The sequence below is a fragment of the Tubulanus polymorphus genome, chromosome 10 (genome assembly GCF_964204645.1).
Source record: "Tubulanus polymorphus chromosome 10, tnTubPoly1.2, whole genome shotgun sequence".
Lineage (NCBI taxonomy): Eukaryota > Metazoa > Nemertea > Palaeonemertea > Tubulaniformes > Tubulanidae > Tubulanus > Tubulanus polymorphus.
In genome coordinates this window covers 2,021,785-2,037,439 of record NC_134034.1, presented here as the reverse complement: position 1 = coordinate 2,037,439, position 15,655 = coordinate 2,021,785, and the positions used below count along the sequence as shown (strand labels likewise).

Here is a 15,655-nt window from a genome sequence, read left to right as displayed (position 1 = left end):
AGAAGCCAGAATGATTCTACCATACACAATACGATCCAGATGTTCGTACCATTGAACCGCAAGCAGCCATTACCAGACCCGAACATGTTGTGCACGATCATGCTGTTTAGCAGCCCTTACGGGAAAGCTAACTGGGCCCGATTTCCCTGTCAACTGAAATACCGCAGCCTATTTTTCTGCGAGCTTCGATCGACCTTACGAACACGGCCCGAACGTATCCGATTAGTTCCGAAGTGCCCACGCGCGTGCGCGGTCTTCGGTAATATTTGCACGTGCGTTTGTCGCCCGGCGAAATATCGCCAGAACCTACTTGCCGCTGGTGACATCTGTCGGCCGCGAGGTGGCGTCCTGGTCACAGTTCCGACGCCGACTTCGGCCGAAAGTGTAGCCGAATTCATACGGCGTACGGTCCAATTCGCAGCTGTATCACGCGTTGTTTTCGGTTCAAAACCGGGCCATTGTTACCGAGTAGATCGCCACACAGTCGGGGTCCAGTCTAGCGCTTGCGACTACGACTCAGCCATTCATAACTGGGGTGGGGTACTTTGTCGTATCGACGCCCCGGAATCGCGGACCTGTTTGTCAGGGCAGTTCCGGTGTAATGACGGTTCATGTCTGCACGGTCATCGTGTATGCGATGGTACGAATGATTGTCGGTCTGCGGCAGGCGAGGACGAACACAACTGCACCTGCGGCCAAAATCACTTCAAATGTCGTAAAGATGGAAATTGTATATCGATTTCTTCTTATTGCGACTTTGTTTCCGACTGCGCGGATGGCAGCGACGAGTCCGCCTGCGTTTACCCGAGCTGCAAAAATCACCAAACCGTCTGCGCGAACGGACAATGCTTACAGCGCCATCTATGGTGCGACGGACGTCCAGATTGTCTGGACGGGTCTGACGAGGTGAGCTGTACTAGTGAATGTCGGGGTTTTCAGTGCTACAGCGGGGCGTGTATCAGTAATGAGTTAGTCAACGATGACGTAGATGATTGCCCCGGGGCCGTTCAAGATGAAACGCCCGAACGCGGTGGAACCGGGCACGCCGTCTGTAAGGCAGATCCCGGTCGTAGTTATCGCTGCTCTGACTCATCTGCCCATTGTTACTCGCTCAAACACAGGTGCATTTACGAACTTGACGAATTCAACAAAACCGTCTGCACCAGAATGGAACATTTGCACAACTGCGAGAAGTTCGTCTGCCCGGTCGGGACGTTAAAGTGCCCACGGTCGTATTGCGTACCGGGGTATAAAGTCTGTAACGGTGTTTGGGACTGCGACGGCGGTTTCGACGAAATAAACTGCGATGAAGTTTACGAATCGGCCGGTCGTCTGCGGTGCAGGCGCAGCTCAGCCACGGTCGCGCAGACGGCGGATCTATGCGACGGGAAATTCCACTGCCCCGTAACCGGGGATGATGAGTTGTTCTGCGATATGGTTGGAAAGTGCCCGAACGGTTGTCGGTGTATTGGTTACGGCGTGGATTGTTCGGGTGTGGGCTCGATTGGGACGGACGCGATCCCGTTTAAACTACCCGGCTCGATCAGAGCACTGTTGTTGAGTGGATGCGGTATCAGCGTGCCGGAACGATTCGACTTCACCCGATTTCTGTTACTAGGCCGACTTGATTTATCTGCTAACAATATCACCGAGCTTGCGCCCGCGGTACTGGACAAGTTGGTCAACCTTTACGAGTTGGACCTGCGGAATAACGCATTGTCCAGGTTAACGCGCGGAGTGTTCGCCAGTCTGAAAAATCTGCGCTACCTTCTTTTACGAGGTAATCCAATTTCGAGCATCGAACCGGGCACTTTTGTCGGGCTAGCGCGTATGACGCGTTTGGACCTGAGCGCCTTATCGATCAGAACTCTTAAAACCGGGGTTTTCAGGGGTTTGAACGCGTTGCTGAATTTGAATTTAAGCGGTAACGGTATTTCAACCGTCCAAACGGCCGTTTTCGACGACTTGCCGCTGATTGGTCGGTTGGACCTTCGTTCGAACGGAATCGCGGAGATCTCGCAGACCAGTTTCAGTCGGACTCCGAATCTCGACAGCCTGTTCACTGATTCCTATCGTCTTTGTTGCCTGGCCCCGAGCGTTAAGACCTGCACCCCAGCCCCGGACGAATTCTCCTCATGCGACGAGCTGATCGCCTCCGATATTCTCCGAATCGCGGTGTGGATCACCGGCTTCTTTGCCCTATTCGGCAACGCTTTCGTCATCGGCTGGCGTATTACGGATAAAAATGTCAAATTCACGGCCACGGTCGTTTTCACGGTGAACCTCGCCATCTCGGACACCATCATGGGCGCTTATTTACTCATCATAGCCGCTAGTGACTACTACTATCTCGGTGTCTTTAACGCGTACGCGCAAACCTGGGAGAACAGCAGTCTTTGTACGTTCTGCGGGTTCCTAGTTTTGATCTCCTCCGAATGTTCTCTCGCTTTCGTTTTGATAATCGCCATTGAACGCGCCGTGACCATCTGGACCGGAAAACAAATCCGCTCCAGACGAATATCGGTGGCGATCTCGGGCGCGGTTTGGGCGATGTTTATCCTTGTAGCCACGATTCCGTTGACGCTCGGGCTCGCGAACGTCTACGGTCAGAACGGCGTCTGCTTGCCGTTGACGTTGCGCGCGCAGAACGTCCAGACCTGGGGATTCTCGTTTGGCGTGTTCGTCTGCTTGAACGGTTTCGGTTTGTTGTTGATTCTTGTCGCCTACGCGGCGCTGTATCTGCAGGTCAGACGCTCGCGTATCGAATCCGGGCGCAGTTGTCATACTGAACTACTAACCGCCCGAAGACTAATGCCCATATTTCTGGTCCACGTGGCCTGTTGGGCTCCTGTCATAAGTCTCAGTATAGCCGCTATAACAGGGGTGGCTATACCCAATTTGTGGTCGGCCACGATCGCTATTATAATCTTACCGATAAATTCGGCGGTCAACCCGGTCTTGTACACCTTCTCCTCCATGGATGTCGTCGCTAAACTGAAACAGTGCGTTAATCGTTGAGCGCGTCTTTATTCGAAACCGTACTACAACGTATCCCACGTTTTAGTTGAAATCTATGAACCGTTCATGCAAATCACTTATTGGCTAATGGCGTCGGACTCACGAAGTAAAGTACTGCAGCTTGGGTTAAAAAAAAAACACGTCACACATGTTTGGTAAGACTATGTAAGACTGAACAACGAAGAAAACAAGATCGTTGTAAAGGAATGTTATATATTTATTCATCTAATGTCTATTTATTAATTGATGAGACCTGTTTTTCTGGGATATTTTGCTTACTTTTTGGGATACATACCTCATTTATGTCTTAACAGAATGCCAAAAGTCGCGGACAACAACTGAATATCCGATATATTTCCAGTTCTGTACCAATTAGATGGATTGGCAAAAAGACTCCTTAAGTCCAATTGAATGAGAGAGAAAATCCTCCATTTTGTGAAATTTCTTGAATTTTTACATTGTCACCATGCCTACGAAATGAAGTTATTTTTCTTGTGGGGTCTCAACAACTAAATCAGGGTGGCGTAGGCATGGTAACAATGTTCAAATCCAAGAAATTTGACAAAATGGAGGATTTTCTCTCTCATTAAACTGGACTTTAGAAATTTAATTTACATGCATTTAGAAAACATGAGTAGAAAACGCTACAACCGTGGAGGAGGGGTAATTCATTGAATGATTACTCCAACATACAACTTACATTCTCATCCAGAATAAAAATACATGATTGTTTTTTGTCTTGAATCATACATTATTTTACCTGATCGTTATTGAACTCATACTTAAAGTAGTAACCTCGCGGATTAACTGCGCGATTAAGCCTCTATGACATCGGCTGAGTAATCAAATCCATTAGACCTTCATAGAAAATAGTTCTGAACCAAAATTTCCCGAGATTGCATTCAAACAAATAATTAACTCACGCCTTTAAGGAAAATTAATTTTGTACCGAAAATCCCCCTATGACATCATCGATTGATATCGCCAGATTACCTGAGAATAAGTAGTGATTTGATCTATAGACCCTTCAAGAAAACCTAATTTGATCATTACGTCCTTTCTAGAAAAGACGACTGCCTACAAAAACCTCCCTATAACATCATCAAATTATCTGGAGATCATAACCTATCGTAATAATGGTTGGCATTTTGAAGACGTCATAGTGGACTTAGAGAGGCAGCCATCCTTTCCGGAACTTATTTAGTGCATAGTCCTCAGTTCTATGTTTAGTGTGACCATTCGAAAAAATCCGTTTTCGTCGGGGGAGGGGGGGGGTTAACTTTGACAGTCAGCTTATATATAGATCAGTCCAAGACAATCTTAATTCAGTATCATTTTAGACAAGTCATAATATTCTAGACCACATTTGGACTTGATGTTGACGGTGCAACTGGACCCCAGATCAGCTGTTACTAATTACATACCTCGTTTAAATTTAAAAAAATACCGATTTCTAACGTCTAGAGTTTATTGCGAGGAACAGATTTTTGGAGAAGTCGCCACGGTTCGGAAGATTCCGCAGATCGGCGCCGCGTAACGGGAAGCTGATATCTGTGATGTGGTCGAGGTCGGCCGGCCGCTGTTCCTTTCGGTTTCGACAAGATCGGATAGTCGATAAACTCCAACGAACACTCCGGTTGCGGACGAAACGACGAACACGGAGCGCTCTCCAACTCCAGAATCAAAACGGAGTTTTTCGCGGGAGCCGGTTTCAGGATGTGAGCTGGAACATATAGAGTGACCTGTGGACCTTTCGCCGGCCAGTAACGCCCGACGTTGAACCCGTTGATGAAAACTTGTCCCTGAAAAAAATTCAGATATTTTTATTTGAAAAAGAACTATAAACACCAGATATTAGACAGTTTATCATCACACTTTCAAAAACTGATCGTCCACACTTCACATGTGTCCAGTGCTTCACCTGAGACATTTCTAATTGAAAATGAACTACAAACACCAGACATTAGACATTTTATCAGCACACTTTCAAAAACTGATCGTCCACACTTCACATGTGTTCAGTGCTTCATCTGAGACATTTTTAATTGAAAATGAGCTACAAACACCAGATATTAGACATTTTATCAGCACACTTTCAAAAACTGATCGTCCACCTTTCACATGTGTTCAGAACTTCACCCGAGATATTTCTAATTGAAAACGAACTACAAACTCCAGACATTATAATGATGAAATTTATTGGATGAATGACTAATGTTGATTACCTTTATCCAAGAAGGACCCATTTTTAAGAATGTGTCATAGTTTTTGCCGTCGCGAGCTGCTGGAATTGTGCCTTCGAACAAAGCAGGTGTCAGCAGTATACTCGTCTTAACTGTGTTCCTCACTGTCTCATCAAACCTAAACATATTCAAAAAAATGTTATATCTCGAAATATGCAGTTTACTGGATCTTTCAAGTCAGATTATGATATTTTTTACTCAGGAAATATTGAAACGATTAAAATTCATTAGAACTGCATTACAACTCAGACCTGACAATGGTTTCATAGGAGAAATGGTTCGAGTTACCCCTTCCAGTGCTGACTAGTTAATACCCTATAGTGCTGGAGATCATTTGAGAATTTTGAAAAATTCCACCTTAGTGTGTTGAATAACTGGCTGACCGCTTTAGTGCGTCTACACCGCGACACGGTGTATCGTTAGTTACTAATATTTCACTATGTTTGACAGATTCTGCCTTCGAAATTGTTACCGTTTTGGTTCGAAACGCAGGTTTTTGTCGTGGGCTGCGTTTTCGATCGTAAGCGGATAGATTTTCCAATCCGTGAGTACATCTTTATTCATCGTCACATTCGAGATGATTCCCTGAAAAAAAAAACACGAATCAAGGCATAAAGAAGAACCTCGACTCATGACTTCCTTCAAATCAAGACACAGATAATTTCAACTCTAAAGGATATTAGATAAGCTCATTTCTGCCGTTTTAATCAGAGAACTGTTTAACCGGAACCTGATCTAAAAGTTTTTGAAAAATTTAGACCCGACTAACCTTAATTTCTCCGAGCATTTCGATCGCGAATCCAATTCGACCTTGATTTTCGACGATTATATCCAGGATGTCGTTGGTCTTCACGGTAATGCCGGTTATTACGCGATTGTGTTCACGCACCACCATCCCGGCAGACACCTGTAACAAGACAAAATCAATAAAACAAAGCTGCCTCCATAGATCTAATCATTTACCACGTAAATGTCTAATAATCTAACCTATTTAATTTTCCCTATAACTCATCCCTATAAAGATGGCAACTGCCTCAAACACTAATGTCATCATCAAATTTATACCTACTAGTGATCTGATCTATAAACACTTCTAGAAAAGATGTCTGCCTCTATAAATTTCCCTATGACATCATCAAACAACCTAGTGATATCATCTAAAGACGATTTTAGAAAAGATGTCTGCCTCCATAAGTCAGCCAATGACATCATCAAACAACCTAGTGATTTTATCTATAGACACTTCTAGAAAAGATGTCTGCCTCCATAAATCCCCCTATGACATCATCAAGAGATCTATAGATGTATCAGTAACTTACACTGTTGACGAGGACGTATCCACGATCTCTGATACCAGAAATATTCAATGTTGCTTTCGTGTAACTTTTCTTCAAAATGTGTCGATAAACCACGAAACCGTAATACTAGAAAATAGGTAGAGATCGGACGACATGTTACACGTGCGTGACAGGCAACAGTTTCAGAAGACATTGGATGATCCATAGGGAGGACATGTAACATGTGCATGTGAAACCGACAGATACCTAGCAGAGGACATGTTACATGCATATGTAAGACTGGTAAACAGTCGGAAGAGATTTTACATGTACATGAGATTGACATCTGATTAGAGAACGTGTTACACGTGCATGTCAGACGATCAGAGGACATGTTACATGTGCATGTAAGACAAGCAGACGTTCATAGTACATGTGCAGGTGCATTTTACAATTAGTATGAATTTTTCAATTCAAAATATTTCTTTCGCTTCAAAGGAGACATTTGTATATAAGTTTAGTTATGTTATATCAAAACTTACGTGATCAATTTGTTCCATGGTTAACGGATATTTGGAGAGGACCGGAGGTTTCGGAGATAAAGTTGAAAGCATGTTTAATACGGTCGACTTCAGACGCAGTTGAACTTTTCCGTACGCGTATTTCGTAGTGTTTTTAGGCATCGGAACAGACGGCAATCTTTTATACTGAAATACGAGAAAGTAAAACAGCTCATTAGATCTGGATCTCGAATGAATTCAAACCCGCAAAAATGTAGAACTAGATCCAGAGTCAAATTAAACCCACACAACTGTGGAACTGGATCCGAGGTCAAATTGAATTAACCCACAGAACTGTGGAACTGGGTTCAGAGTCAAATAAACCCACACAACTGTGGAACTGGATTCAGAGTCAAATTAAACCCACACAACTGTGGAACTGGATTCAGAGTTAAATTAAACCCACACAACTATGGAACTGGATCCAGACACAAATCAAACCCACACAACTGCGGAACTGGATCCAGAGACGAATTAAACCCACACAACTGTAGAACTGGATCCAGAGTCCAATTAAACCCACATAACTGTGGAACTGGATCCAGAGTCCAATTAAACCCACACAACTGTGGAACTGGATCCAGAGTCCAATTAAACCCACACAACTGTGGAACTAGATCCAGAGTCCAATTAAACCCACACAACTGTGGAACTGGATCCAGAGTCCAATTAAACCCACACAACTGCGTTAATTCCTGATACCTTAGATATAGTTTTCTGTACGGCGAAGTATTTCGTTGTGAGGTCACCGGCTTCTGAGAGTGGACTGTCGTAGTCGTAACTAGTGACCTGAGGAACGTAGGGTCTCATTTCAGCTCCGTTCCAATAACCGAAATTAGTACCGCCTTCAAACATGTACCTATAATCAGAAAGATGAACCATTACGGAAGTTCATTCTGGTAGGTTATCTATGTTTTATCAAAGCAGGTTTTGATTGGCCAATACCGGTACCAATTCCAGAATTCATCATTCTTATTGATTGGTCTCTAACACATCCGGAATTTTCTTCTATCGCGTTTGTTTCAATCAGAATATGCCCAGCTTACTAATCAGGAATAGCATAATGATTAAACTCTGTAAACTTGATAGAGCGACCCGTAGAATATTAGTAATCTGGAATTGCTAATCCTTGAAGACCTAGGGCGTACTCTGACCTCCGAAGTCTCCGTCTGAAATCTCCGGTTGGCTCCATACAAAATCCGAATCACACCACCTCGTCAGGAGGTTCTGGAGACTCCAAAAAGTCTCGTGACCAATAATAGAGTACAATTTGAGGAAAATGGATTCTCCGATCCGATTAAAGAGTTCGCCCCTAAACTTGAATCAAAACCTGCCTGACCGATCGCTCGGATGTACTTACATGTTTACGTTAGTATTATTGGCGTATTTGAGCATTTGATCGAGATAATTAGCAATAACTGAACTATCGGTGTGAGAATGAGCTTTACCCCATAGATCCAACCATCCGGTATAAAACTCGGAATTCACCTGAAAATAACCACGCACAAAAAAACAAACATCAGTAGCGGAAAAGATGGCAGCCTCCACGAATCACTCTATAACATCATCATCAAATTGCCTACTTATCAATTCATCTATAGACCGTAGACATTGCAGAAATGGTGGATATCTCAATAATCCCCCTATGACATTATCAAATTACCTACAAGTGATTTGATCTATAGACCCTTCTAGAAAAGATGACTGCTTCCATAAATCACCCTATGACATCATCAAGTTACCTACTAGTGATCTAATCTATGAACGCTTCTAGAAAAGATGGCTGCCTCCATAAATCCCCATATGACATCATCAAGTAACCTACTAGTGATTTAATGTATGAACCCTTCTAGAAAAGATGGCTGCCTCCATGAATCCCCATATGACATCATCAAGTAACCTACTAGTGGTTTAATGTATGAACCCTTCTAGAAAAGATGGCTGCCTCCATAAATCCCTCTATGACATCATTGAGCAACCTACTATTGATTTAATGTATGAACCCTACTAGAAAAGATGGCTGCCTCCATAAATCCCCCTACGACAACCTCAATTTCTAACAGTAACGTTGATTTATTTACCTTAGGTCCTCTATTGAAATTCATCTGTATATCGAAACAGTTCTTTGTGCTATGAGCTGTTTCATCGCATAGAAAGAGAGATAAAATACATTTTACATGAAATGAATTGATATTTGATGGATCAATTTGTTTGAAGGTGCAGTGTTAATTGGTTAATTTCTAATCTGATGAGACTGGTATTATCTTTAACTAGGGCTAACTCAATTGATAATGAATTCAGTTAGCCTATGGGTTAAAGGTAATACCAGTCTATAAAACGTGGCCCTGGATATTATGTGCACTAACAGGACGAGGGTATGGGTGTCCAGACGAAATCAAATTTCTCTTATTTAGGGGCAGGGATGGAAGGGTCTCGAGTGAATCAAATTTTTCTTATTCGATGGCAGAAATTTCTAGGGTTGAAATTAATTAATTTTTTATGAATCGCGTAATGGTAAAGTAACGGTTTTCGGTAAAATTTGACTTATTTTCTAAGGTTTCCCTGATTTTTCCAAATTCATCTTAATATTAAATGCATTTTGCAGGCTTTCCAGGACAGTGGCGCCACCCTGGGCGAGGCGTTACTTACGACCCGGGCCAAAATCGACAGTCGCGTACATCTGCCCGGCGAGACCTCCGCATTTCATATCACGCGCGCTGCAACCGTCCGTCGTGTACAACAATACGTCGTCATGGAGATACAGTTTGAACGAATCGTGCAGATATCGCATGTACTCGTGGTCGCACGCAAACCAACTTCCGTATTCATTTTCCGGCTAAAATAATATTTCTGCTTTTGAACCAATTTTTCGGTCGAATTCGATTTGAATCCTGATAATGGTAGAAATCAACCCGTTGGGTCCTTATTTAGTAGTTTTTATAAATAATGAAAACCATGGAATTAACTACAGTAGACTCCGCTCAAGTCAGATATTTGACTTTGAGAGTGATATCTGAGTTGGATGGTACAGACTCCACTCATGTCAGATCTTTTGATCTGAGAGTGATATCTTAGTTGGATGGTTACAGTAGACTCCGCTCAAGTCTGATCTTTTGACTTTGAGAGTGATATTTGAGTTGGATGGTACAGTAGACTCCGCTCAAGTCAGATGTTTTGACTTTGAGAGTGATATCTGAGTTGGATGGTACAGTAGACTCCGCTCAAGCCAGATCTTTTGATTTGAGAGTGATATCTGAGTTGGATGGTACAGACTCCACTCATGTCAGATCTTTTGATCTGAGAGTGATATCTGAGTTGGATGATACAGTAGACTCCGCTCAAGTCTGATCTTTTGACTTTGAGAGTGATATTTGAGTTGGATGGTACAGCAGACTCCGCTCAAGTCAGATGTTTTGACTTTGAGAGTGATATCTGAGTTGGATGGTACAGTAGACTCCGCTCAAGTCGGATCTTTTGATTTGAGAGTGATATCTGAGTTGGATGGTACAGTAGACTCCGCTCAAGCCAGATCTTTTGATTTGAGAGTGATATCTGAGTTGGATGGTACAGACTCCACTCATGTCAGATCTTTTGATCTGAGAGTGATATCTGAGTTGGATGATACAGTAGACTCCGCTCAAGTCTGATCTTTTGACTTTGAGAGTGATATTTGAGTTGGATGGTACAGCAGACTCCGCTCAAGTCAGATGTTTTGACTTTGAGAGTGATATCTGAGTTGGATGGTACAGTAGACTCCGCTCAAGTCTGATCTTTTGACTTGAGAGTGATATCCGAGTTATATGGTAAGGTAGACTCCGCTCAAGCCAGATCTTTTGATTTGAGAGTGATATCTGAGTTGGATGGTACAGTAGACTCCGCTCAAGTCGGATCTTTTGACTTGAGAGTGATATCTGAGTTGGATGGTACAGTAGACTCCGCTCAAGTCGGATCTTTTGACTTGAGAGTGATATCTGAGTTGGATGATACAGTAGACTCCGCTCAAGCCAGATCTTTTGATTTGAGAGTGATATCTGAGTTGGATGGTACAGTAGACTCCGCTCAAGTCGGATCTTTTGATTTGAGAGTGATATCTGAGTTGGATGGTACAGTAGACTCCGCTCAAGTCTGATCTTTTGACTTGACAGTGATATCTGAGTTGGATGGTACAGTAGACTCCGCTCAAGTCTGATCTTTTGACTTGACAGTGATATCTGAGTTGGATGGTACAGACTCCACTCATGTCTGATCTTTTGACTTGAGAGTGATATCTGAGTTGGATGATACAGTAGACTCCGCTCAAGTCTGATCTTTTGACTTGAGAGTGATATCTGAGTTGGATGGTACAGTAGACTCCGCTCAAGCCAGATCTTTTGATTTGAGAGTGATATCTGAGTTGGATGGTTACAGTAGACTCCACTCAAGTCTGATCTTTTGACTTTGAGAGTGATATCTGAGTTGGATGGTACAGTAGACTCCGCTCAAGCCACATGTTTTGACTTGAGAGTGATATCTGAGTTGGATGGTTACAGTAGACTCCACTCAAGTCTGATCTTTTGACTTTGAGAGTGATATCTGAGTTGGATGGTACAGTAGACTCCGCTCAAGTCTGATCTTTTGATTTGAGAGTGATATCTGAGTTGGATGGTACAGACTCCACTCATGTCAGATCTTTTGACTTGAGAGAGATATTTGAGTCGGATGGTGCAGTAGACTCCGCTCAAGTCAAATCTCCCTTTGTGGACCATGTAGATTACCAAAAGTGGAACAATCAGAAGATATGTAAAATGGTACCAACCCTGCACCATTTAGAATAACCCCAAAAGCCCAGCGACCCAATAGGACACGAGCCCAAGATAGCCCTTGAAACGGCCGTTTGTCATTTGTAAAGCTCGGTTATAATGTTAGGTCAATTGTCAAAAAGATAGCTCAGTTTCCAGTTTCCTGGTGCAGAAGTGCAGCAAATCACGTCACAAACTCTTACTTGGACCGAAGTCGATCGTCGCGTACATCTTGCCCTTGACGCCGCCGCATTTAAGGTCAAGGTCGATACAGCCGTCGGTCGTCATGAGAACGACCTCGTTTTTCAGATAAAGCGAGAACGTGTCGTAGAGATATTGCATGTAACGGTGATCGCAAGCGTACCAGCTTCCGTATTCATTCTCGGGCTACAGCAAAAATAAAAGTGTTTTCCCTTGAAATATTTCAGAATCTTTCAGTTATTTCCATGGTTTGTCATCTGATTGTTGATAAGTTATAGATTTGTCTCTAGGAATAACTTTGATCCCTAGGAATAACTTTGACTATAAAACCTGGTCCAGATTGAGGATCTATCCCAAGAGATAACTTAGTCTATAACCTTGATACCCAGGCAGTCTATAAAACCAGGTCCTGGGCCCAGTTTCACGAAAAAGTTTAAGCTTAAATCAGTTAAGTTTGAATTCTTTTCCTCATTGAAAATATAAAGTGTCCAATGGCAATTACACCAACAATTTGAGTTAAACTTTTTTGTGAAACTGGGCCCAGCTTGAGGATTTTTCACTAGGGATAACTTTACTACCCAGTTTCTAAAACCAGGCCCAGGTTAAGCATTTATTTCAAGGGGGCACAACACCTAGTCCATAAACCCTGGCCCCGATTTGCGATCTATCCCTAGGGAAAACTTAGTCCTTGAAATCAGGCCCAACATGTGATTTTTTTGCGAGTTTTAGTCGAATAAACTATACCTGAACCATAATGATCGGTCCTCCGTTCGAATACAAATGTGGACGGATTTTCGGCAATAGTACGCTCAGCCAACGACCGACCGGCGCGAGATATCCTAGAAAACAGAATTCGGAAAAACGTATTTCTAAGATCATCCAGGAAATGACGAATTCGGACTCGGTTTCAATTTCGATTTACCCGGGTCCATTGTTCGCAAAACCATCGATGAATTATGTTTCAACAACCAGCCGGGAAAGCCGCCCTGAAATAGAAAAAAACATAAAATTAAGAATCAGAAATCATGTGAATATATCTTCACAATTCAGAATACATTTTGACAATGAAATGTTCACTTTGAGGGGAGTAAAAACCTATGATAGAATTCACTACGTTATCAGAGTGTTTTACTGAACCATTAACACTTTCATTTTTCATTTTCGGTCATCGTTTCAAAAAATGTTCATAAATTGGGGGCAGATCCAGACAGCAGCCTAAGAAGCACGTGCTCCTGTCGCAATTCTACTGTACCTCTTGAAAATATGATGGCACTTTATCAACCCACAATTAACAGCAGTACACAGCGCAAAATTCAGCTTATTCTCTATAATGTCCCTCATGTGCCTGGATATTGTATGACAATGCACTGGAATTTCTAACTTATCCAGACTTCTGCTTTGGCTTTGCATGCAGGCTTTTTAACTGTACGTCCTTGCTATTCATATTTCATATTTCTTTATTCCATTAACCCTTTCAGTGCTGGCTAATTAATACCCTATAGTGCTGAAGATAATTTGAAAATTCTGAAAAATTCCACCTTAGTGTGTTGAATAACAGGAATACCACGAAAGTGCGTCTACACCGCGGCGCGGTGTATCGTTAGTAACTACTATTTCACTATGTTTGACAGGTGCTGCCATCTTTCAAGAGAGATAATTAGTAATTACTAATTAAATCAATACACAGCAACAACAGTGTACTAGCAAAATCCATCACTGATTCGTTCACCGCACTGCGGTGTAGACGCACTGAAAGGGTTAAAAGTCTGCCCCTGGAACTCATCCTACAAATCCTGAAATTAGCTCTTCCTGAATACTCACGAATTCCCATTCTCCACAGATGTAGGGACCGGCGCGCAATATCACCAGCAAACCGACGTCCTGAGCCGTTCGCACGAACTGGATCAAATCATGATCGCCTTGGAAGTTATACTCGCCCGGGAATGTTTCATGGAAGTTCCACGGTACATACCTACAAAATAATCATAATCATAAAAATAATAATAATGAATTTAAAAAGATGCAAGCATGCCCATTAACCCTTTCAGTGCTGACTAATTGATACCCTATAGTGCTGGAGATAATTTGAAAATTTTGAAAAATTCCACCCTAGTGTGTTGAATAAGGGGAATAGCACTGTAGTGCGTCTACACCGCGGCGCGGTGTATCGTTAGTTACTAATATTTCACTAGGTTTGACAGCTGCTGCCATCTTTCAATAGGGATTAAAACTAATTACTAATTATACCAATACACCGCAGCGCGGTGTACTAGCAAAATCCATCACCGATTCGTACACCGCACTGCGGTGTATACGCACTGAAATTTCAAATCATCTACATTTCGGTATCCAATCAGAACTGAAAGGGTTAACACTATATCAGATTCCTCCCGTCAGATGACCCTCTACCTAAATAATCGCCTGGTCAGACTTACGTTTGAACCGCGTCGAGTCCGGCAGCGAACATTTTGGTTAACCGATCCCGCCAGTAATAACTCGGAACGCGAGCGTAGTGGAGGCTTCCAGATACATAACGGAAAGGAACGCCATCTTTAACGAACGTCTCTTTCTCGTAGTCGATTGTGAATGATCGTTCATTGGATGCGGCCGATACCTGGAAATTAAGACGAAATGATAAATCATTGGGAACGACTGCAGTTTAGGTGTCCCTAGTGGTTAGGTACCTAACCTTACCATAACACTATAAAGATAAGATAAGATAAGATGGAGGAAAAAATATGATTTTGTTTACAAGTATTTACATATCGAAAAATAAAAAATATTTTAAAAACATAACAAGGGTATTTACAATATATACAAATACAGTGTACTATTTACAATTGACAGACTACAGGAGGGATCTATATACATCTAAACCATCCTTTATAAATTGTGCTTATTGAAAATTTGGAGTTTTTAATGTATCAAAGTTTCTAAATGTTTCTAAATTCGGAATGGAATTGCGAAGTTTGGTAAGAATCTTACAATCAAAGAGAAAATGTAATTCATCCCCAAAAACATTGCAGATTGGGCACATTCTTTCGTTTCTAGGTAGATGGAGATTAGAAAATCTATGTACAGGTAATAGGAGGGATCCTATTCTAAACTGAAAAAAACTAAACACAAAATTAGCATCTAATTCATCCCCTAACACTAGCGCCACCCAGTGGATAGGTGACCCAAACTGCAGTTAGACCAATCAGAGTTAGTTACCTAATCGTTGGTGGTAAGCTTTTTATTATCGGATGGGCTTGTGAAAATATCCGATCGTGAAACTACCACAGACAGGTTACTGACTAGACCAATATTAAACTTCTCTTAAAACATGTTTAAAAGCAAACCCTAATTCTAATCTTTAAGGCTTCAATTAATGAAACGCAACATTTAGAACAGTTTACAACTTACTTGATAAGCTGTCACGACCAAAATCAACAAAACTTTCAAACTAGATGTCAAAATATTTTCATTCCGTGCATCCGCCATTTTAGAATCATGTGACTGGAACTCGTGACATGTCCGCATGTATGTCACATGTGCGCTCCCAGACTGGTTACCGGTCTCTATCTTCACACCGGCAA

At 42.3% G+C, this 15,655-nt stretch overlaps 2 protein-coding genes across 3 annotated transcripts; one reads left to right on the top strand and one right to left on the bottom strand.

Moving 5' to 3' along the window:
• Positions 1–1,047: 1,047 nt before the first annotated feature.
• LOC141912210 (G-protein coupled receptor GRL101-like) lies at positions 1,048–3,180 on the top strand. Its single transcript, XM_074803429.1, has one exon. The coding sequence runs from the start codon at positions 1,168–1,170 to the stop codon at positions 3,016–3,018; it is 1,851 nt and encodes a 616-aa protein (XP_074659530.1). The 5' UTR covers positions 1,048–1,167; the 3' UTR covers positions 3,019–3,180.
• A 54-nt stretch (positions 3,181–3,234) lies between these two features.
• On the bottom strand, positions 3,235–15,587 carry LOC141912322 (beta-galactosidase-like). 2 transcript variants are annotated; one of them, XM_074803573.1, is made up of 15 exons: positions 15,483–15,587; positions 14,513–14,691; positions 13,899–14,049; positions 13,000–13,063; positions 12,822–12,916; positions 12,080–12,263; positions 9,180–9,235; positions 8,459–8,586; positions 7,801–7,957; positions 7,081–7,245; positions 6,581–6,685; positions 6,031–6,168; positions 5,734–5,846; positions 5,244–5,379; positions 3,235–4,820 (listed from the first exon to the last, which is right to left on the bottom strand). In XM_074803573.1, the coding sequence occupies exons 1-15, from the start codon at positions 15,558–15,560 to the stop codon at positions 4,479–4,481; spliced, it is 2,091 nt and encodes a 696-aa protein (XP_074659674.1). In that variant the 5' UTR covers positions 15,561–15,587; the 3' UTR covers positions 3,235–4,478. The 2 variants fall into 2 exon arrangements, with proteins under 2 accessions (XP_074659674.1, XP_074659673.1); XM_074803572.1 differs by lacking the exon at positions 12,080–12,263 and adding an exon at positions 9,748–9,934 and having other exon boundaries at positions 3,236–4,820.
• Between the last annotated feature and the right edge of the window lie 68 nt (positions 15,588–15,655).

Bases quoted from the DNA above. Each gene is read 5' to 3' on its own strand.
- LOC141912210 (XM_074803429.1), top strand. From the start codon at position 1,168: ATGGAACATTTGCACAACTGCGAGAAGTTCGTCTGCCCGGTCGGGACG.
- LOC141912322 (XM_074803572.1), bottom strand. From the start codon at position 15,560: ATGGCGGATGCACGGAATGAAAATATTTTGACATCTAGTTTGAAAGTT. The intron at 7,958-8,458 runs GTAAGTACATCC...TTCTGATTATAG, and splicing joins AATAATACTAACGTAAACAT to GTACATGTTTGAAGGCGGTA. The intron at 5,380-5,733 runs GTAACAATTTCG...GAATATGTTTAG, and splicing joins CTGCGTTTCGAACCAAAACG to GTTTGATGAGACAGTGAGGA.